General features: G+C 45.5%; 2 protein-coding genes across 2 annotated transcripts in view; one reads left to right on the top strand and one right to left on the bottom strand.

The window, feature by feature from the left end:
- Positions 1–381: 381 nt before the first annotated feature.
- TSEN15 (tRNA splicing endonuclease subunit 15) lies at positions 382–6,837 on the bottom strand. The gene is made up of 4 exons (XM_061550621.1): positions 5,562–6,837; positions 4,198–4,279; positions 2,313–2,448; positions 382–2,224 (listed from the first exon to the last, which is right to left on the bottom strand). The coding sequence occupies exons 1-4, from the start codon at positions 5,628–5,630 to the stop codon at positions 2,032–2,034; spliced, it is 480 nt and encodes a 159-aa protein (XP_061406605.1). The 5' UTR covers positions 5,631–6,837; the 3' UTR covers positions 382–2,031.
- A 4,685-nt stretch (positions 6,838–11,522) lies between these two features.
- The window catches only part of LOC133341844 (procollagen galactosyltransferase 1-like), a 34,659-nt gene continuing 26,365 nt past the window's right edge, over positions 11,523–19,816 (top strand). Inside the window, exons 1-2 of the mRNA XM_061550622.1 lie at positions 11,523–11,837; positions 13,859–13,969. Of these exons, the coding sequence (XP_061406606.1) occupies positions 11,623–11,837; positions 13,859–13,969 (326 nt within the window). The 5' untranslated portion in view covers positions 11,523–11,622. The remainder of the gene's footprint in view (positions 11,838–13,858; positions 13,970–19,816) is intronic.

Here is a 19,816-nt window from a genome sequence, read left to right on the forward strand (position 1 = left end):
CCCCGCAAGCATAGTGAATATGCACATGTAGGGGTATAAATGGGCTATGTGGGGCAACGGGGAGGGACTGCAGACACTTACAGTGAGGGAAAAAGTATTTGATCCCCTGCTGATTTTGTACGTTTGCCCACTGACAAAGAAACGATCAGTCTATAATTTTAATGGTAGGTTCATTTGAACAGAGACAGAATAACAACAAAATCCAAAAACGCATGTCAAAAATGTTATAAATTGATTTGCATTTTAATGACGGAAATAAGTATTTGACCCCCTCTCAATCAGAAAGATTTCTGGCTCCCAGGTGTCTTTTATACAGGTAACGAGTTGAGATTAGGAGCACACTCTTAAAGGGAGTGCTCCTAATCTCAGCTCGTTACCTGTATAAAAGACACCTGGGTGCCAGAAATCTTTCTGATTGAGAGGGGATCAAATACTTGTTTCCCTCACTGTACCTGCAGGGGCAGTTGCAGTATCCCGAGTCCCAGAGCAGGAGGGGCTGTGGGATGTCCCAGGATCCCACACAGCCCCTCCCAACGGGTGGGGGCTGCGGGGTGGTTTTGGATCCCACACAGCCCCGCCCCTCGGTGGAAAAGCGTTGATAACGGACCTCTAGAGGTTCGGGAGCCAGTACGAAGACGGAGCGAAGACAGAAGACGGAGCAGCTCAGCTAGGACCCTGGAGCCCCTGACCCGACGTCCTTATCAGGGCCGGGTCTGAGCGGCCAGTGGTTGGGACCCGCACCCTGGCTAGGTCGGGTCAGATAGCCTCCCCTAGGTAATTGTTAGCCGGAGGGCTCGGGAGAGAGATATCCTCCCCTCGGTAATGGATAGCCGGAGGGCTCGAGAGCATGACCAGTGTGAGGGACGCTAGCCATAAGTAGTGTTTCTGTACGGTGTGTTATACGAGAGCGTGACTGGTATCAGGCACGCTAGTATACGTTGAGTTCCCGTACGGTGTGTTACAATAAATAAGTGTGCCTCCAAGACAAGCCTCCGGAGTTGTGACACTACACATGCATTAAGCTCCTTTAAATAACTATCTTCCCAGCTTGTTACTTCTATCTTCACAAATACCGTCTAAAGTGCAACACCATTTAGTGTCAACAGAAGGCAATGCGATGAGTAACAGAGATGTGAGTTTATCGTAAACATTTGTCAAGCATCTTCAGTACTTAAACATGAAACAATTAGAAAATGAAAGTTGAATACAGTTATACAGTTGCGTAAAACAAAATGCCCAACATAGCTAAACTGCGTAACCGAATTGAAAAATTGATAATCAACAATTTCATGTTCAGTATTCTCTAGGAAGTAGTTTTTTGGGGAATAATTGATGTGGCAGTGTATTCAAACGTAACAGGTTATCAGCAGAATTTAAAAGCAATAGTGGGCCGGTCAGTGCAATTTACTGGGCATCCAACGATTCACTTCCCCTCCTGGAGACTGAGCCCTCAAAATGTGGGATCACGAATTGATTCCTTTATTTGACCTGTTAGCAATGTCTCATTTGCACCGTATTTCTTGCATGTTTTGCATCGTTTATGTTCCATTTCTTCGAACCTAAAAGTACATTAGCATCATGCTTACAAATCATAGTCGATTCCTCAATGCACCATTTGACTGCATCGCGAGCATAATAAACTGATTTCAATCGTTGAATCATTACGAGTCTATTATTTACCCTTGCCTCCTCAGTATCCGCGAGACCACAGTGAAACCCCCTGCCTCTGTTCTGCTCTTAAAATCCCGAAGCATGGCTCATCCCTGGGTGCGGTGACACGTGCAGGTTTTACGCCTCTTTAATGCAGGTCCAATTTTGCTTGCCGTCACGTACACTCTCTCCCAAAGCGCTGCGCTTCCGTTGCGCCTCCTTGGATGCGGGTCGCTCAGATCTGGCGACTGTTCTGACCCGCCAGCGCCGCACCCACGTCGACGCCAAATCTGTCGCTGCGTGCGTCACACCGGGTTGCGCGGATCCGTCCCCCCCCACCGCGGCGTTGTCCGTGCGAGGGCGACGCTCTGGGCTTGTGCTTCAGCGCTGCTGGCGTCGTCGGCGCCGCCTCCACTGCTTGTTGTCCATGTCCTCGACGCAGTCGGGGGGCTCGGGCGTGACGAGGCCGTCCGTCAGCCGGTAGTAAACCACCGTGGAATCGCTCTCCGCGATGGCCAGCGTGACGCTCGCCGGCTCCGTGCCCACGCACGTGTGCTTCATGATCTCGTGAATCCTGCAATGGCAGCAGTGTCCATGAATTGGTGTCATATGCCTCACCTCGAGCGTGGATGAATTTTGTGTGTTAGGCGTCTGTGACTTGCCGGCAGTGGCTGACGGAGGCCTGGGAGGACACGGGCAGCACCACGGTGAGCGGCTTGCCCGCCGCCGGACGGCCCGTCACGTACAGCAGGCCGAGCTCGCGCGCCGCCGCCGTGTTCACCTCCGTCCAGCAGCGCACTGCAAACACGTGCCGCCCGTAGCTGTAAATCTCACCACGTCTCTCATCCTGACCGCCTGTAGCTGTCAACCTCACCACGTCTCATCCTGGCCCCCCGTAGCTGTCAACCTCACATCTCTCATCCTGACCGCCTGTAGCTGTCAACCTCACCACGTCTCATCCTGGCCCCCCGTAGCTGTCAACCTCACATCTCTCATCCTGACCGCCCGTAGCTGTCAACCTCACCACGTCTCTCATCCTGACCGCCTGTAGCCGTCAACCTCACCACGTCTCTCATCCTGACCGCCTGTAGCTGTCAACCTCACCACGCGTCTCAAGGGGTGTAAACCATCATGCAAACTCCGGTCATCATCGCAGCAGCGGCTTGGGGGATCACGTGCTTTCAGATTCGTTTCTGCGGCCGTCTGGAATGGTCTTCCTTTCCGATGTTAGGAATCCACTGGAGCTATGCACTATAAAATCATCTAGATTGAAAATAATTTCTTGAGAACTGATTTTTGCGTTTAGTTTGTTGTCCTTTCCCCGCACCTCTGATTAGCACGGTTGGCTACGTACAGTGCGAAAGAAGTTCAACATGCATATATCCTGGCCTCATGAAGTAGGTGTCCTCAGTGTACTGAAAAGTGTGATGAATTGACTACAATAATAATAATGATGCCCTTTACTGAGGAAGTTCTCACCCAGTCTGAATACTTCTTACTAAGAAGTTCCTACATTGAGATGTTTAATAAATACCTACGATGAGTGTTTGGCATAAGGGAGGATTTAGGAGTATGGGGAACCCCCCTCATATATACGAGGGGATAACAATCAAATATGTGCCCCTGGTACCACATCTTATAACCCCCAATCGTCTCCTATCCAAGTACTAACCAGCCTCAATTTTGCTTAGCTTCTGAGATCTGATGAGATAGGGCACATGCGGGGCGATTAGGTCATCAACAAGCAGTGCTCATCTTTACGAGGCAATCCCTCTGATGAACATTTTTTGTGGAAAGTCATCATTTCCAAGGCAGGGGCCAGGCTATCCATGTAAGAATCACTGCTGACTTCCTACCAAGTAATGCTCATTCGGCGGCGCTCAAATTATCAGCCAAAAGGGGGTGACGGGCTGCGTCAACCCAGATAAATATTGGAACTCGACAAGGCAATATAATTTGTCGACATGCTTCTGAGATCTGATGAGATAGGGCACATGCGGGGCGATTAGGTCATCAACAAGCAGTGCTCATCTTTACGAGGCAATCCCTCTGATGAACATCATTTCCAAGGCAGGGGCCAGGCTATCCATGTAAGAATCACTGCTGACTTCCTACCAAGTAATGCTCATTTAGCGGCGCTCAAATTATCAGCCAAAAGGGGGTGATGGGCTGTGTCAACCCAGATAAATATTGGAACTCAACAAGGCAATATAATTTATCTACATGCGAACGAATCCCAAGATGATGCAAAGGGCAACAACAACTTTTGTCCCTAGAATGTTCATCTAGAAACATTCTTCAAACATATTTAACAGGGCCACATGTTTTGTATTGTGCAGTCTCCGACGACTGTTCAAACTATCTGGCCTCTCCATCTCTCCGCTATGAAGGATGGCCATTACCCGAAATGTTGCCCATTCTATAATGTTCCTGTTTCGGGCTGTGTTATTGACGAATGTGTTTTTGAGTCTTTTGTTTGTTGTGCCTTTTCACCACTGCTAATGCACTAATCACACGTATTCTGCACTATCTGGTTGCTTGAGTCACCTTCCAGTAGGTCAAGGTAAACGACAAGCGTCGTGAATGCCTCGCTCTCCTCGGCCACCTTCAAGTCCAGGAGCTCCTTGTACTGCAGACACAAAGAGGCAATGAAGTTGACATGAATGTATCACCTGCAGTGGTAGTGTGCTCCATTTATAGCTGGTTAGCTTCACAAAGTAGGAACCAACCCATACCTGTGAACCCATACGGTTTACCCATATTCTTGTACAGGTCCATACAGCCGTTTCAATACAGGGATTTTTGTTTGTCTATGTGTTTGTGTTTCTCCCTTGTGATGGGACCTTGTAGGATGAACGTTGAGATTTATAAGGTTCTGAATTGGTCTGTTATAAGGTAGCCACTGATAAGGGGGGTGACAGGTATGCAAACCGGCTTTCCATCTATCACGGCTCATGAAAACCCATCAAAGTCCACCAATGAATGCATTCCATTTATTAATCCAAAACTTGTTCATTAATTTATAATATCTCTTTCACTACTCGTGACTCAACATTTCAATCGCTGTCAATCACTGAGGTCATTCACTTATTGTGAAACACTAGTCTGCTCACTTTGGATTAGTGAACCTATTCATCCATTCACTTATAATCAATAAGAATATTGTGAAAAAATAACCCACTCATTCTGTAAGTTCTCATCTATCAATGCAACTATTACAGTGGCATTTCAACCCATTCATTTACTTACACTCAACCCAATCACTTTTAACGACTCCCATTCATCTATCATGCAATCAACCAATTTATTAAGTCAATTCCAGCCACTCGCCCCATTCATTATGTCACTCAATTGTTCATGACAGCCACACCAGTCACTTTTAATCATTCAACCCATTCATTAAATTGCAATCACTCGATCCATTCATTCACTTCTAATCATTCAACTCATTCATTAAATTGCAATCACTCGATCCATTCATTCACTTCTAATCATTCAACTCATTCATTAAATTGCAATCACTCGTTCCATTCATTCATTCACATCTAATCATTCAACCATTGAGTCACTTCAGGTAATCACTCAACCTATCACAACTACAGAAATTCAGTTTAACACGCAGGCTTTCGCGACCAATATCATCCACAAAAACGTCGCACTCAGATTGTAAATGCCTTGGCTTGGCTCTCCAACACACCGGGTGTAGTGCTGTACCAGTAACGAATTGGCCACGTTCTGTTTACGTGACAAACCTTACTAGTTGGCTGTGTCGGGTGGTGGCGGGTTTAACGACACATTTAGATATCTACGCGATGTGACCAACAACAACAACATCCCCCCGTATTACAGCAATAAACTTGGAATACACTCGGACCCCGTTCTTATCCTCTGCACAAGTGAACCGGGCGCACCTTGGGATGGTTCAGGATGAACAAAGTGCCGCCGGCAGCCGGAGACGTCGTCGCTTTCCCCGACATCATCACGGCGAGAGCAGCGGTCCTCGAGAGTTGTGAATGTTTCACGCGACGACCATGGGTCTCCTCCAACCTCCAACCCAGTCGGCGTGGTTGGGTGGTTGTTGTTGGTGGCCTGGTGGCTTGGTGGTTGTTGTAGGTCTGGTGGTTGTTGTTGTTGGTCTGGTGGCTTGGTGGTTGTTGATGGCCTGGTGGTTGTTGTTGGTGGTTGGGTGGTTGTTGGTGGTGGCTTGGTGGTTGTTGTTGGTGGCCTGGTGGTTGTTGTTGGTGGCTTGGTGGTTGTTGTTGTTGGTGGCCTAGTGGTTGTTGTTGGTGGTCTGGTGGCTTGGTGGTTGTTGTTGGTGGCCTGGTGGTTGTTGTAGGTGGCTAGGTGGTTGTTGTTGGTGTGGGGGTTGTTGTTGTTGGTCTGGTGGCTTGGTGGTTGTTGGTGGTCTGGTGGTTGTTGTTGTTGGTCTGGTGGCTTGGTGGTTGTTCGTGGTCTGGTGGTTGTTGTTGGTGGTTGGGTGGTTGTTGTTGGTGGTTTGGTGGTTGTTGTTGGTGGCCTGGTGGTTGTTGTTGGTGGCTTGGTGGTTGTTGTTGGTGGTTATTGTTGGTGGCTTGGTGGTTGTTGTTGGTGGTTGTTGTTGATGGCTTGTTGGTTGTTGGTGGTGGTTGTTGTTGGTGGCTTGTTGGTTGTTGGTGGTGGTTGTTGTTGTTGGCTTGGTGGTTGTTGTTGGTGGTTTGGTGGTTGTTGTTGGTGGTTGTTGGTGGCTGTTGGTGGTGGTTGTTGTTGTTGGCCTGGTGGTTGTTGTTGGTGGTTGTTGTTGGTGGCCTGGTGGTTGTTGTTGGCTTGGTGGTTGTTGTTGGTGGCCTGGTGGTTGTTGTTGGTGGCCTGGTGGTTGTTGTTGGTGGCCTAGTGGTTGTTGTTAGTGGTTGTTGTTGGTGGCTTGGTGGTTGTTGTTGGTGGCCTGGTGGTTGTTGTTGGTGGCCTGGTGGTTTGGGGGGCCCGCTCGCTACCCACTCGCTCCGTCAGGCTGCAACCACGGCCCCCTGGGGGCTCCACACTCGCGCCAGTGCTACAAGTTACGTTTCCCAAGCGCTATAACAGTTCTATGAAATTCAACGTTCTATTTTAAAATATATATGAAGTACGCTACGACTACTTTGCTACAATCACTATTCTGATCACCCTGCGGGTTACGGAGACACGCGCATGCCTCGCGAAGGCGTGACGTCACACGCCGCGAAAGGAAAATGACGTCATAGCGCACACGACGGTGGCGCGATGACGTCACGCGCGCGGCTCAGTTACCAATGAGGTCACTGCGGAAAGAGGGGCGGCGTGACGTCATCGCTTTTCAGTTTCATTTATTCTGTTAAGCTCTGTGAGCCATGCGGCTATTGACTCGGGTGCAACCGCAACAAGCAAGAACATGAACAAATAACATCTTAAAGTGACTACGCACAACAGGAAAATCCAGGAAAAAACAGAAAAATCTTCTCTCTCCGGTCGCGTTACAAATAACATAACCGAAATAAACTTGGCAATTCTAATCCTGTAATTCGAGTGCGAGGGTTTATTTTAATTTTAATGCAGCGGCCTCTAGTGGCTAGAGTGGGTCACGAAAGTCTCGTGACGCCACTTAGTGACTGTGACGTCACCAGGGCGCCTGGTGCCAGGCCAGGTGCACTTAGAGGCCACGTGGAGTGTCAAAGGCTCGCTGCTGGCAGGGAGGTCTCGGGACAGACCCAGCAGGTGCCCAGGGGTTGGCTGACCGAGACGACTGGTAGATGCGCCTGCTGCACCATCGTGTGGGGCCGATCATAAATGACGTCACGCACCTAGGAGGGGGGGGGGGTCAGATATTTGTGACGATGTGTGACCAGGTGGGGGGGGGTTGAGAAATGTGACGTCACATCAAAATGTGCAACTTTAAATGGATATAGAATTCATCTTCTTGGTTCTTTCGGTAAAGTCACGTAGAAGGGAAATAATAAAATAATAAAATAAAACAATAAAATAAAATTCTCACGATCTTTCGGCCACAACAAGCTTTAAATCGAAAAATAATATAGAATTGTTATAACAACGCAAATTTATATAACAACACTCCTACAACATCAGAGTGCAGCGCCACATTAAATACGCACTACAATGACAATAGTTTAAAACGATTTGAAGCATGTTTTATTTTGGGGGGGGGGGGCAGAGCTTTGTGACGTCATATTTGAGGGGGGGGGGGGTCTGACTTTTTGTGACGCCGTGTGACGAGGGGGGGGGGGGTCAAAAATCGTCCAAAATCGCGTGACGTCATTTATGGACGGTCCCTGTATATCCCAGTGTGTGTGTGGGTGGGGGGCGAGTCCTGCAACCACAGCGTTCCCCGTATGGGGGATTCCACTCCACGGCGGATACAGAGAATCGGAATGTTTATACTGGAGGAGGAATCCGATGAGCTATAATGCTCGTTTGCACAGATGTCCAGTCGGGGCGGGTCACCGAGTTACATAAACAATTTTACAAAATCCGATATAACATCAAGATAGAAAAAATATAAGCAAGTACCAAATAATAAATAAATGTCAGAATATTTATTTATCGAGGAGGAATCTGATGACGTTTGAAGCGCTCATCGATTCTCCCCGATACATCCGTGTCGTTATCTTAAAACACAGGTGCTGAGAAAAGGCCCAGAACGTCACGCGGCCAGAAACAAACAGCACCATCAAATTTGTAGTAAGAGTTGTAAACACAGTTTCTTTAATTGAGATTGGGAGGAGAGAGACGGCGATGGGGAGGGAAATTCTACAGTGGAGCAGAAAGACGCGTGCTGTGAACTGGGGGCGTTCGTTCAGTGTGGTTGAGACGAAGGATGAACGATTAATCGATTTCAAATCGATATCGCAATTTTAAACAATGCGATTAGCAAATCGCAAAGGCTGCGATTTGAAAAGTCCTATTAGTTTCTTATTGGAACGGTTTTATTTTGTATTATTACTTTATTTAACTTAACAATTGTTCTATGTTTGATTGTTTTATTTCAATTAAAACATTTTAATAAATGCATGTTGGAAGCAATTCATATGTTTTAAGTTGTCATCTTTACATATGAATATATAGAGCAGTTCATATTTTGATGGTATCATGTGGTAATGCTCCATCACATGCTTGAAATCTATTACACAGTGAATATTGAACTGAAGCTTGACTTCAAACATTTTAATCGCAAATCAAATCGCAATCGCAATATCTGTTAGTTCAATCGCAATTAAAGGTAGATATTTTCCCCAAATCGTTCAGCCCTAGCTGAGACTAAACAAGTCTGGTCGATACTTAATTTGGAGCTTTCGTGACTGCAGGAATTACTCTTTGGTTCTTTCGGTAAAGTCACGTATCAAGAGAAAATAATAAATTAAATACTAGCATACGACGTTTCGATTGCAACACAAGCAATCATCATCAGGTATGAATGAAATAAAAACACAAATCTAGTATACTTAGAAATGTAATGTAATACAACAGAGAGTCGGATAACATAACAGTCAACACCCTAGAATGCTAGCATTCTCAGGAAGAACGTAATCAACCAGGTAGGGTGTTGACTGTTATGTTATCCGACTCTCTGTTGTATTACATTACATTTCTAAGTATACTAGATTTGTGTTTCTATTTCATTTATACCTGATGATGATTGCTTGTGTTGCAATCGAAACGTCGTATGCTAGTATTGAATTTATTATTTTCTCTTGATACGTGACTTTACCGAAAGAACCAAAGAGTAAGTCTGGTCAACCCATCTCTTCGTCCTCAACATGGGCGGAGGAATCAATGAGTCAATGAGTGAAGTTCACGGGAGCGCTCAGGGAGTGACATCAGTGCTGGTTCATCAATTAACTCGACTGCTTGACATTATATTTCCTTCGGGGGCCGTCCATAAATGACGTCGCGCGATTTTAGACGATTTTGACCCCCCTCCCCCTTTGTCACACGGCGTCACAAAAAGTCAGACCCCCCCCTCAAATATGACGTCACAAAGCTCTGCCCCCCCCCCAAACCATATTTCCATTTTGAAAATAAAACATGCTTCAAATCGCTTTAAACTATTGTCATTGTAGTGCGTATTTAATGTGGCGCTGTACTCTGATGTTGTAGGAGAAAACATTAAAACGTATATTTAATTTAGTAGAACGTTCTAGATTTGTTATGCATTTTATTCTTAGTCTTAAGCCTTACCTTACCATATTAATAATAAGTATGCGGCCCTTGCCCCACCACCTTCTCCAACTATTATATAAACGGAGTGGTAGCTCCTGAAATCTCTCATTTACTTGATACAGCTGTCGTGTCTGTGACGGTACCACCTGAAGACGGAAGCTTGTGTTGCCTCCGAAACGTCGTGATTTTTATTTTTATTTTACTTTTTAATGTTTTTACCTATGTGACTTTACCGAAAAAACCTAAGAATATTAGTAGAACGTGTTGTCTATATTTATTTAAAGTTGCGTATTTTGGTGTGACGTCACATTTCTACCCCCCCCCCCATCCCTCCTCGTCACACATCGTCACAAATGTCTGACCCCCTCCCCTCCCCTAGGTGCGTGACGTCATTTATGGACGGTCCCTTAATGAGTTTGCCATCATCTTTATCCATGGTCTATGCGCCGCGAGATGAAGGCCTGCACACTCGCCCGTCGCCTTTAAAAGTCACCCAGCATATGATTCAAGAAAGCCTGGCTTTAATTCTAGATTTGAAGCTATTACAGTTATTTGGCTGTGCCTTTTTTTACACCTGATGAAGGAAGCTTGTGTTGCCTCCGAAACGTCGTGATTTATTATTTTATTTGTATTATTATTCCTATTAGTTTTATTATTTTTTATTTTTACCTACGTGACTTTACCGAAAAAAAACCTAAGAGTATAAAACCTGGCTTGCTGATGAGACGCTGAAAGTCGAAACCGGCCTTATGGTTTGCTGCGTTGATTCCAGGGACTGCTGAAATGATGCACTCCCGTGTGGCTGATGGAATGCGTTGTCTGTGGCTGGACATCGATGGGGAAGGAGGGCGGTTATCGTCTGATAATGATTTATTGCAAAGTTTAAATGCAAAGCAACCCGTGTGGATTGGACAACGTAAGCACGCTGGAGACATGAACTGGCAGCATTAGAGGACAGTATTTATTACCTGGTGTCGAGAAAAGCTGTGTCATACAGACGCAATACATCCGTCAATAACATTGCCTTAAAAGGAATATAATCTTGTTTCACTGGGCAATAGCCGAACCCGGTCTTGGTTTGTAAAACATTTTGTAACGTGTAAAGACAAATAAATATGTGGAAGGACGCGTTGTTTACTTTAGGTAATTGTGTTTTTTTTTTATATATTTAAAGGGCATTTAGCCGTTTTTGGTTGCTTAACTAAACTATTGTTTTTTTCTATTTAAAATTGAAGCCATATTAGGATTAGGCTTTACTGAATAAAAAAAGTTACACCCTTAACTCTAACATTAAAAAAAGAACTTGGGTCAGAATCGATTAATTAAAATTGACGACAAACTCTAAAAAACCGCTGTCTAATAATACACCAATAAATATTTGGTGGCCTAAACACCAGCCCGAGTGTTGGTGCATTTTATCAACATAGAGGCAGAAAGAGGGAGGCTAGTCAATTTGTATTGACACTCAATTGAGACTCCATCCAATACACGCAAAGCGCACGCAATCGAAACATCCTCCACGGGAATCGATTCCTCCTAAACCGAAATCCACCCAGTGTCGCCGGAATCGATTCAGCGTCTAACCCTCCCACCGCATTCAACACAGCACACGGGGGAGGGGAAGGGGGGGGGGGAGTGGCTTGTTTGGAATCGCGCGCGACGATTTACGAGCACCATCGATTCGATTCCTCAGTGGCATTCGTGGCACCCGCGTCGGCCGGGGACTCCTTGCGCTCCCGTGAGCTCTTCACGTTGCTGCTGCTGTTGCTGCTGCTGTTGTTGTTGTTGTTGCTGCTGTTTATCATGTGTCGCTGCTTGCTCCCCCTGCTGCTGCTGCTTGTGCTGCTGCGTGGCCGTGCGGGCGCCTACTTCTCTGAGGAGAGGAGCGTGTCGGAGTCGGGGCCCCGTGCGCCGACGGTGCTGCTGGCGCTGCTCGCCAGGAACGCCGCGCGGAGCCTCCCCTACGCCCTGGGCTGCCTGGAGAGGCTCGACTACCCCAAGGACCGCATGGCGCTCTGGTGAGAGAACGCACGGCTATCACGTGTACCGTGTTGTAGACGTATATACACAACGTGTATACATACACACCATTGATACATACACACCATGACACAAATACACACCATGTACACACACCATGCATACATACACACACCATGAACACACACACCATGACACACACACACACCATGGACACATACACACCATGACACACACACACCATGGACACACATACACTCCATACACACACACACCATGGACACATACACACCATGACACACACACCATGGACACACACACACCATGACACACACACACACACACCATGACACACACACACACCATGAACACACACACACACCATGAACACACACATACACTCCATACATACACACACCATGGACACATACACACCATGACACACACACCGTGTACACATATACACCATGGACACATACACACACACCATGGACACACACACACACACCATGTACACATATACATCATGGACACATACACACACACACATGAACACATACACACACACATGTATACACACACACACACCATGTACACACATACACGCACCGTGTAATACATACACACACCATGCACACACACACCATGTATACATACACACACACCATGTATACATACACGCACCATGCATACACACACACACCATGCATACACACACACACCATGCATACACACACACCATGCATACACACACACACCATGCATACACACACACACCCTGCATACACACACACACCATGCATACACACACACACCATGCATACACACACACACCATGCATACACACACACACCCTGCATACACACACACACCCTGCATACACACACACACCATGCATACACACACACACCACGTACACACACACACACCATGCATACACACACACACCATGCATACACACACACCATGTATACACACACACCATGTATACACACACACACCATGTATACATACACACCATGAACACACACAACGCATAACGTACACACACACACACGCCATGCATCCTATATGTACACGGCCGAGGGTACCCCAAGGACCGCATGGCGTTCTGGAGTGAGCCGATCACACAACACTGTATATACACACACACACGCGCACTATTCCATACATACCATGTATCAATGCTGTTCGATTATTTTCAGAGGGGGGCCCACTTTCACCGATAAGACATCATCGCTGTGAGGGCCGCCACACGTTTGAAATCATTGGGGTTTGACAGCAGCACGCTGATGATGATGGGGGGGGGGGGGACGTGTGTTGTGGGATGCAGCACGTCAGGGGCCACAGTCCATGAAGAACACTGCCATATACACACCACACATCCCATATATACACACCACACATCCCATATACACACCACGCATCCCATATATACAGACCACACATCCCATATACACACACCACACATCCCATATATACACACACACATCCCATATATACACACCACGAATCCCATATACACACCACACATCCCATATATACACACCACGCATCCCATATACACACCACACATCCCATATATACACAGGGTAAACTTCCCCAAGGACCGCATGGTGCTCTGGTGAGAGAGCATATCCAAATTGCACATCACACAATATTGAACACCCAAATCATATATACACACACGCCCCATACCTCCCATGCAAAGGCCATGCATACCATATGTGCACCATTCGCACCACATCTATTCACGTACACATATCATATACACACACACACTTACCATGCATACAACATACACACCCCATACACCATGGCCTCTGTGGTCAGAGCCAGCGAGATAGATTATACGTCTGTGTCACTTTTCTTATTACATACTTATGACTCTCACATGTCCCCTGGTCTCTGTGTTCATATTTTGTGGTTTCCTTTCTCCAAGCATCAGATGGAGAGGCCCTCTGCTTTTTGTCACTTGTCACCATCACGGTCTCTGTCTCTTCCGGTCTCCCTAAATGTCCTCCACATGAAAATCCCAAACCTTGTTTGTGTCCCCAAGGGTGGCTACGGACCACAACATCGACAACACGACTGCGGTGCTCATGGAGTGGCTGATGGGCGTGCAGAAGATGTACCACTACGTGGAGTGGAGGCCCTTGGCAGAGCCCCTGTGAGTGCTTATGTGTGTCCGCGTACTGCTTGGCATGTGCACCTCATGCACTCTCAATTCACCAAACTGCACCATCAATTCCAAGCACACCACATCCCCACCCACACCACAAACGACCTGTACACGTCTCATTTGTATCGCCCCGTCTGTACAACTCCATCTCCACGACTAAGTGTATACACTATTTTGTTTTACCAGGTAAGGCTCACTGAGCTATGTAGCTCTTTTTCAGAAGTGAGCTGGCCACAAATGAAAGCTCAACGAAGTGGCTTATCACATGGAAATTTATAGGAGCCAAATTACTCTTAAACGCATGTTTATAAATGTAGAGGGAAAAACCGGAGGACCCGGAGAAAAATCCACGTGACCATGGGGTGAACATCCAAACTCCAAATATACAGGCATCAGGGTCGGGATCGAACCGAACCCACGACCTCCTCCATACCTGGCGATATAGTTTACATCTCGCCACCGTGGAACGATAACCATTTGTATTCACAAAGCGTCTTCATGCAATCGCATCTCAAGATGCCGCACATAAGAGTGGAGCCTGGGAATGCTTGGGAAAGGAAGCGTGCAATTACAGTATTACTGTCACAGAACGAGAAGTTGGGGCAGAGGAAGTGTAAAAGGTCAGATGAGACTATGTCAAATCAGGGTATCAGAGTGGACAGTGAGGTTGGGTTCATTTTATCTTTTTTTAATGCATAGAAGTGGTGCTCAGCGTAAATATTAGCGATGATTTTGCCCAAAAGGGAGAAGATGCCTTGAGAAAAGCAGGAGGGCAAGGATGAAGCCTCTAGAGACACCAAAGAATGGGTTTCTGAGAGGAAGGCAGTCCAAGTATGGAAACAGAAGGTGCTGTGTGAGAGGTAAGAGTGGAACCAGGAGAGAAAGTGTGTGCTAGAGATGCCTACATGGTGATGGATGGATTGATTCAAGGAAGGTAGAGTCGTCTTTTGTGTTTTTAAAGCAGCAGAAAGGTCCCGGGAAACTACGGGTGAGAGGGGGGTCTTCGGCCAGAGGAGAGAGGGAGGTCATCACACCTAGGAGGGTAATTGAGCAGCTTCACCGTTTCATCTGTAACACGCACATCACACCATACTTACCACTCCATTCTGACCATTACACCCTTACCACTTCCTAACGCCACCTATACCATTCGTAATACTTAAGCCATACGCATATCTTTGCCCATGCACGGATGGGGTGTCGGTCGGCTATATTTTAGAACAAGATTCTAAAAGATACCCCCATCACACTAACCTTGAAGCCCAGTCTTTTTTACATCAATCATTCGATTGGACTTGTGTCCACGTGTAGGTTATTGAAAATAATTAAATAAAGTCGTTTTAATGCGCTTTGGTAGAAGGCCTCCCCATTCCTTGCAGTGGTGGGTGTTGTTTGACCATACATCACCACAATGGCCAGTGTGGGACCATACATCACCACACAGGTCAGTGGGGGTTTGTGCAGGAGGTTGCCTCAGAAGGACTCTTTCAGATATTGCCAATGATTTTAGTTTAGTTTAGATAGAACAAATTATCCGCAGTGAGGGTCGCACTTTTGTCGTCGGGTTCATAGTCCAGCATGCTTATCACTGCCCTATTGCTGCGCCAGTGGCATTTAAAAATAAAACATCGCACTTTAATTGTGTGCTTTTTAATGTTTGTTTTTATTACATTCTTGGACTTTTAAGTGTTATTTTTTGAGCAATTGCGAGAAAGAAAGTGCCCATTGATCTTTGCTTTTATTACTTGAAAAATGCACACATTTTCATGATTTAAATCGCTTACCTAGGTTTTATGGGGATTTTTTTTACAGATTGCAGGAACACCTGTTGTGTGTTACAGATATTTTTTAAAATAGTTTTTGCCTCAACATTTTAGGGGTCTTGGAAGCAGTGTTTGTACACATATGCTTATTCTGTACAACATATGAAATGCTTTACGTGCATATAGCAGATTGCAATGGGAAATATTTTAAAGCAGAAAAAAGATGCAGGTTACTTTGTAGAGGACATGCAGGAATCTACTTATACGAAGATTTACAAATGCATAATGGCGTAAAGTCCTGAATTAAGCCTGTCCAGTTGCTAAAACTAACTAAACAATTTTTTATTTAATCAAGTAAGGCCCACTGAGCTATATAGTTCTTATTCAGAAGTGACCTGGCCACAAATGATAGCTCAACGAAGTGGCTTATCGCGTGGAAATTTATAGCAGCCAAATACTCTACACCACGCATGCTTCAAAATGTGGAGGAAAAACCGGAGGACACGGAGAAAAATCCACGCGACCATGGGGAGAACTTGCAAAGTCCAAATATACAGGTGTCAGGGATGGAATTGAACCTATGACCTCCTGTATACCAGGCGAGATAGTTAACATCTCACCACCACAGCTTTAAACAACCACTGGGACCCTACTTTATACAGTGTATAATTTCCCTGCAGCCACCGCATTGAGAACGCAAAATAAGTGACAACAAATACCAGAAGTGACATTCCTCACTACTCTGACAGCCTGCAGGCAGGTGTGTGGCTGAGTTTATAGCTCTTGCCAAACAAACACGACTTGCAAGCGTCTCTTGTGCACTCTATGAAATGTAACGGGCACTCGTTGCATTTCATAATGCCCATCGATCGCTCGGCCTGTGTGGATTCATAATAGAGGTTTTTTTTTTTAGGCTATATCGTGTAAATATAAATGTGCCATTAAATCCACCACCACCACCCGACACAGCCAATTAGTGAGGTTTGTCACGCAAATAGAAAGTGCCAATTCGTTACTCATACAGCACACTGGTGTGTTGGAGAGTAAACCCACAACATTTACAATTCGAGTAAGACGTTTTGTTAGTAATTACAACCAGCCTCATCAGGCCACAGCCTCAACAGTAACTAATTGTCATGTTTTGATTACGTGACAAACTTTACTAAATGGCTTTGTCGGTTGGTGGCGGATTGAACGACACATTTATATTTACGCAATCTAACCCAACAACCTCTGTTATGGAGAATATTGCTCGCGAAAGCCTAAGTGTGGATTGAAAACATCCATGGCGCATTTTCCAAAGTATTCAATTTATGCTTGTACTTTCCACGATGAGATCACGGCACTTGAAGCTGTGTGTCGTCATCCGGGCAACTTCGCCTCTATCGTTTTAAAAAGCCCTGTAATACATCTTACAATCTGCAAAGTATTAGGTATTGTGTAACTTGGTTACTATTCATATTCTTAGGTTTTTTCGGTTAAGTCACGTAAACCTAAGAATATGAATCTTTGCAGTCACGAAAGCTTCAAATCTAGAATTAATTGGTTACTATTCCTGCAGATTTTGTATTGGCTGTTTTTTGTTGTTGTTACCATAGGTATGTATTACCATAAGGCAAATGTATGCCTTTTCCCACGTTGCACTCGCTGCCTTATGCACAGCTGCAAACCTCGCGTACATTTTCCCAAAAGGACAATTGGTCATGCGTAAAAAATGACGGTGCCTGTGGTTGTGTTTGCGAAAAGCAGTAGACAGAAAATGTGGTGGGGATTAGCATGTGGCTGGAGTGGAGCCACTTCGCCAGGTATGCGCACTGTCACCAGTAATCCAAAACAGTGGAAGGAGTTGACTTAACATGGCTCTGATGCTACTCAACATAATGTTTTAATTTTGACAATAACTTTGTGGTGATGTAACTCACAATCAGTGATAAGCTTTGTCACGTCATTAAAACAAACCCCGTAACAATTGATAACAAGCTTGCATATTTTTCTAACTCATTGTCTATTTATTCTCATTATCCCCATATTATTTTAAGTGCACATTATTAGTCAAAATAAACCAACTTCATACTCTCCACCAGTTTGTTAGTAGCTCGACTTCTTAACCTCTCCGCTTAACATGCAGACAAGTTTACAAACGTTAAAGCATTTAATTTTCCAAGTTTCAATTTAAGATGTGTGCAGTGTCATGAGATGCAGTTGCATTTAGACACTATACACCATACAGATATTTTGCCTTCCTTCCCCGCTCCCCTGATTAGCACGGTTGGCTACGTACGGTGCGAAAAAGTGCATACATTTATGCACATTCAATTTCATTTCTATTTATTATCGTACAAGATACGGCAAATACCTTTGATGCTTCAATGCGTGGACGAAATCAATGCAATGCTGGCATTTCATTGCATAAGCTACACCCAATGTGCACAAGCTGGTAAACACATTCATGCACCACGACATTCTTCTGTCCTGGATGGAACCCCCGAATTCATACCTGCTCTGCCAAATAACAGACTGCTCCATTCAATTGGATGAGCTGCGTGCAAGTTGCAACCGTGCCTCCGCATAGCTGATGTGCCACGACACCGCCGTTATTATTAAAACGTCTCCAGGACATGCTGCACCCACCACGGCTCCCGGGAAAGCGGGCATGCTGGCACGTCAAGTCGTTTGACGGGTGGTTTGCTTGGCCCTGGGCCTGCGACTGGCTCTGCCGCCACGGTGGTATTTTTCCAGACGTTACCGCTAAAAATGCGGTAAGACAGGCTCCGTTCCACTGAGTCTTTGCGATTTCAGGAGGGCGCAGTAGTAGGGATCGGTTAAGTCTGTTTACATTTTCGCTTGGTGAATGCACGCAATGCCCCGTAGCATGTTACATGTAGCGTTCCGTATGGCGGTACCTTTTTTTTTTAAACTCGTATTACGTTTCTGCATTTAAAATTCTTGCCTAAAATAATGGGAACACTACACCCAAACTTGCCAAGTCCAAACTCGCCTTGGAATGAGATATACAGTATTTGCTCCAATCAAAGCAAGCGGTTGCACCTTGTATACAAGTCTACCTTAAAATAAAGCCTTATCCGTGAAACAAAACAATTCCTTCCAAGTGCTTAATGCATCGCGGTGTATTGATGACTGCGGTTGCGGTGCATGCACCAACACAAACAGCCAAATTTGAATGTGGAAACCCATTCATGCTGAGCTCAAATTGTCGTTTGCCTTGGTGGGAGAGTTTACCCCGAAGTTCTTGGCTCAGGCTTAACGTTATCTGTTTGTTTTGAACTCTATATACCCGCTGGCTGATAGCGCTGGCTGATAAGTCAGCAGAGTAGGTGATATAGGACCTAAGTTAGTGTGCTTCTGATTTACAGAATTTTACATGTTGAGTATGTATTACTCAAGAAATTACTTTTACACGTACTTCTCAGAGTGATTTTAATGTTAGTAGATTGAACAGTGTAGATTATGGCGATAGGTAAACCATGGCGTGGGAGCCCAAAATATTTCCACTGGATCCACATTTACAAAGTGTTTTCCTGCTTATATAAGCATGGGACAATTTTCATATCCTGCTTGCAGCTGTGAGGCAGAGGTGTCAATTTCACATTCTCATGGCGTGGGACAATCAATAAAGAGGACAAACTCTGTCGACTGTATTGTTATGGCCCTGGAGTGATCAGTAGCCGAGCTTATCACGGAACGGGATTTGAAGACAGTCTTCTGCTTTGCAAGCCACCACAACCTAACATCTGCACCATCTGTTGCATCATAGTGCGGTCGACTAATACAGCAAGTTATGCAAGTTCCATTACATACATGTACAGCCCTATTGCTAATCTACTGCTGGAAAAGGGCATCCCCATGAAGTGCAGGCTTTGGAGGTTATTTTACCATACTCCAACACACAGGTAAGTGCAAATTGGTAAAGGCAGGGAGCATAGATGTACAGTACAACAATAGATTCTGCTGCCCACAACGTAGCACCGCAGCAGCCTCTGAAAGCCTTGTTTTACGCATAGTGGTTGCCCATCGAAGAACTATCCAGGCTCAGTTTAACACGTAGGCTTTC

The sequence above is a fragment of the Lethenteron reissneri genome, chromosome 12 (assembly GCF_015708825.2).
Source record: "Lethenteron reissneri isolate LAM-NWPU_2019-01 chromosome 12, ASM1570882v1, whole genome shotgun sequence".
NCBI lineage: Eukaryota > Metazoa > Chordata > Hyperoartia > Petromyzontiformes > Petromyzontidae > Lethenteron > Lethenteron reissneri.